This window comes from Mesitornis unicolor, unplaced genomic scaffold, assembly GCF_000695765.1.
Source record: "Mesitornis unicolor isolate BGI_N332 unplaced genomic scaffold, ASM69576v1 scaffold14446, whole genome shotgun sequence".
Lineage (NCBI taxonomy): Eukaryota > Metazoa > Chordata > Aves > Mesitornithiformes > Mesitornithidae > Mesitornis > Mesitornis unicolor.
In genome coordinates this window covers 2,669-6,935 of record NW_010189037.1, presented here as the reverse complement: position 1 = coordinate 6,935, position 4,267 = coordinate 2,669, and the positions used below count along the sequence as shown (strand labels likewise).

Genomic DNA, 4,267 nt, shown 5'->3' with positions numbered 1-4,267 from the left:
GTGGTGGAGTCCCCATCCCTGGAGAGATTTAAAAGATGGGAGATGAGGTGCTGAGGGCCATGGTTTAGTGGTGGACAGGTCATGGTTGGACTCCATGATCTTAAAGGTCTTTTTCAACCAAATGATTCTGTGACTCTGATAATTCACAAATCAAATAACCAACCAGGCTGTGGCATTTTCTGCAGCCTCCCCACAGCACCCCCTCCCCACCTGAGGCTGTCAACCCAGCTCCAGATTTCTAACCCGCAGTCTTTTTTCCTCTCCTATCCCATTTCCAACCTGTTCCTGGGTGAGGCCAGGGGCAGGCATGGGAGTGCTGCTCCCTAAACCCCTCACCCTCCAGGATCCGGGATGCAGGGGTCTGGGTGCTGGGAGCAGGACCCTATCTCTGGTGGTCACAGATCAGAGGGGCAGTGGCCACCAGATGGACCCATTGCACTGGCTCCCGCCCCCGCCTCCCCAGCTCTCATCCAGCCACCATTTGTGTTCACACCCTTCAAACAGATCCTCCCCATCTTGGGGGGGGGCTGCAGTTCCCAGGGACCACACACCGTGTCCAAGAGGGATTCACACCGTGGGGAAGGACAGGGAAGATAGGATTTCTAAAAAGTGGAGAAAGGTCCAACAATGGAGCACCATGGAACAAGGATGGGTAAAGGAAAATGTGACCTTGGTGTCATGTAAAGCTCTGGGTACTCTTTAGCCCAGTGAGGTGCTGAGGGTGACTGGGGTGATGCAGGGTGCAGGCTCAAACTCCCCAAAAAGCTCCTGTTCAGACTCGTGTGGCTGGATCAGCTGGGAGGGCTGGGTCCTGCTGCAGAGCTCCAGCAAAGCTGCTGGCACGGGCACGCAATGTGGTGACGGGCGCCTCTCCCAGTTCAGCTTTCAGCAACAATTGTTCAGCAAAGGAGGAGGAATTCTGATCTGCTTGGCCTTCCTGCAAGACAGCCCGGAGCAGTTTGTGGCTTGCTTGTGCCAAGCAGGACTGCTCTGGTTTGGGGTGAACAGGACAGGTCACCCTGCAAGCAGGGACAGGCACAGACCAGTGCCAGGGGACCCACCTGCAGTGCCGAAACACCCGAGCGCTGTCACCACAGCTCGGTCTTGAGGTCCTGCATCAAGAGCCTGGAGAGCAGCCACTTGGTGCTCGGAGCCTCAGACCTGGCATGATGGGACCTTTCCCTGAAAAAAAGCCAGCCACGTAATAGATCTTTGTCTGCATTTAATACTGAGATGCTACACAATAAACTCCAGCACCTTCCTGACATTATCAGTCTTCTCATGGGATCAATAGATGTGCTGCAGCATCGCTGCATTCCTTTTCACACAGCCCAAGTACAGTCAGAGCTCTCGGAGTGTTCTGAGGAGCATGAGTGTCCCTCTTTCAGGGCCCTAAGACCCAGACAAGTGTTTGAAGTGCTCCAGGAAAGCCTCTGCCCCCGTTCTCTGGGACACAAATGCCTCTGACCGCACCGTGAGTGTCAGGGGTTACCAACGGGGGTACAAACGGAAAGCTTTCTCCCTAGTGTGTTTTTATCCACTGTTAAAGCAGGAACAGGTATAAATGTAGATGAACCTTTCACCTGTTGGTCTCATACTGATCAGTTCTGTGATACTCATCTATGCAGAAACAAGGTGCAATCTCAGTTATTGGTGTAAATCTGGACAGACTCCACTGACGAGGGTGGAAACCCGCTCAGTTTACACCAGGGTAGGTGCAAGCAGCAGCTGATCCCTGGCAGGGAACCCCCTGCTCCTCCTGTGTGTGCAATGCGTCCTCTCAGCACCACGATGCCCAAGTGACACTGGTACAAACTGGAGGAAGAGGAGGCTTCTTCATCTTGGAGAGCCACATAATTTACCCCACATACAAATTATCCCACTGTTTTTACCCCAGGAAGACTCAGCCAGCTTCCAGCACTGAGACCCCTGTCTGATGTGGGGTGGGGCTGGTGGAGACTTCAGTCCCAGCAAGTGGTGCCCACAGGGTCCGGTCAAACCGGAGCTGCAGGCCCCGAGCGTTTACATGCAGCCACGGGGCAAACGAGCAGCGCAGATCTCAGCCAGGGAAAGGGGAAGGAGCCTCTGGGCCGAGGTGAAAGGCAAGGGGACAAAACCAGAGGCAAGCATTTTGGTTTGCTTCTCTCTGTGACGACAGTAAATCAGAGAGGGTTAGAGCTTTCAGTCAAATACCACGCACGTCCTGAGGGATGATCTGCTCGTCTGGACCAGCGGAGCTACGCTGTCTCCTGGGAAGTGGTGCCGCACGGCTCAGTGAAGATCTAGCTCAGCATCTTGTGGCGGTCAAAAACCGTCTTCCTCTGCTCCTGCACCTGGCGCTTCCAGCGCTGCTGGGCCCCCTCCACCCTCTCCAGCACCGTGTTGGCTCGAGCGCCGGACGGGGTGGGGGCTGCGGCCAAGGAGCGAGCATCCTGCAACGGAAAGAAACAGTGGAAGAGATCAAAGCATGCCCAGCCCAAACACAGGAGGTGGCAACTCAGCTCTGGGAGAAATTTCAACTGAAAGAGCAGTTCAAGGCTCGAGTTGTTTTGATGAAGAACTTCATTTTCAGAGCTCCTCAATATCAGGCCCCCAGCTCCAGCTGGAAAAATCTGCTCCTGGGGACCACTCATGGTAAAGCCACAGGCCCCAAATAAAAAGTCCCCAGGAGAGGAAATGCACTAAGTCTAAACCTCTGCTGGAAATCCACTGCTGGGAGCCTGCAAGGAGTCGCACTGCTGAAGCAAACGGCATCACCCTGCTGAAACCAGGCCAGTAATTTCCCTTGTCCTCAGCGCACAGGCTTACACAGCAGCTGCTCCTCTGTTTCTTTGAGTGCTGCAGGACTTTTGTCCAGCCCTGCTGTTCAGACTGCTCCAAACCACCACATTTACACTGCAGTGCTGTCAGAAGGCTCCTTGGATGGGGATCCGTCATGGCACACAGACACTGAGGCAGTCACAGACCTATCCCAAAGAGTTATAGTCCAGCACGCTGGAATAAGATGAACCTCGCCTAAAATCAGGCATCTGCAGTGTGCACCTAGATCTGAATCTGAATTATTCCTGTGGAGCAAAAGCATGCTTTTAGGGTACAGTTCATCTCCTCCTGCAGGACCTCTTGTTTTCAGCAGAGGGAGGTAATGGATAGACTCTGCACATCAGAGCAGCTACTCCTCACATCAGCATACGAAAGAATTGGACCAAAGAGTTTATACTTACAACGAAGTATTAACTGAACAGTTTGATCCAGTGTTTTTCTCAGACTAGGAGAGGAAAGGATCTTCAATCACTGCAGCTTCCTTTCTCAAAGTGTGACTGAGCTGATCGCTAGCATCCAGAGTCACTGATTCCCAGGGAAGGCCTCCTCAGGAGTCTCCTCCCAGAAGCCTGGAGCAGCAGCCAGGGCGATGCCCAAGCACAGCCCTGGGGCTCCCCCAAGGGAAGGAGCTCAGCTCCAGGAGAGCACTGCACCTCCCTAAACTGCACATGTCTGAACTGAGATAGCCACGAGAGGTTCTCCTCTGCCTCCGCTCTGCCCTGGGGAGGCCACATCTGCAATACTGCGTCCAGTTCTGGGCTCCCCAGTTCAAGAACAAGGAACAACTGGAGAGAGCCCAGCGCAGAGCCACTGGGATGATGGGGAGTGGAGCATCTCCCACAGGAGGAAAGGCTGAGAGAGCTGGGGCTGTTCAGCCTGGAGGAGACTGAGGTGGGATCTCATTAATTCCAATCAGTATCTCAAGGGTGGGGGGCAGGAGGATGAGACCAGACTCTTGCTTGTGCCCAGCAATAGGACAAGGGGCAATGGTCACAAACTGGAACACGGGAGGTTCAACCTCAACAGAAGGAAAAACTTCTTTACTGTGAGGACACGAGAGCATGGCCCAGGCTGCCCAGAGAGGTTGTGGAGTCTCCTTCTCTGCAGACACCCAAAGCCCTGGCCGTGTTCCTGTGCGACTGCTCTGGTGATCCTGCTCTGGGAGGTTGGACTTGGGTGATCTCCTGAGGGCCCTGCCAACCCAAACCACGCTGGGATTCTGTGATTCTGTGTAAAGCTGTGTTGCAGAGCACATGCTGCACTAACAGGCAGTGAGCCTTGGACAGCCCTTGCATCCCTCAAACAGAGCACGAGCCATAGATGCAGTCAAGCACATGAGCTGATCACTGTACGTGCAGCCACTGCACCGCTCCTCCACACAAACCACCAGCTCTGCCTCCACACTTCCTCTCTGAGACACCATCCCCATCTCAGCCTCCTGCATTTC

General features: G+C 54.2%; 1 protein-coding gene across 2 annotated transcripts in view; it reads right to left on the bottom strand.

The window, feature by feature from the left end:
• Positions 1–2,282: 2,282 nt before the first annotated feature.
• The window catches only part of TMEM9 (transmembrane protein 9), a 4,563-nt gene continuing 2,578 nt past the window's right edge, over positions 2,283–4,267 (bottom strand). For both annotated transcript variants that reach the window (XM_010185933.1, XM_010185934.1), the window contains exon 5: positions 2,283–2,432. In XM_010185933.1, coding sequence (XP_010184235.1) covers positions 2,283–2,432 — 150 coding nt within the window. The remainder of the gene's footprint in view (positions 2,433–4,267) is intronic.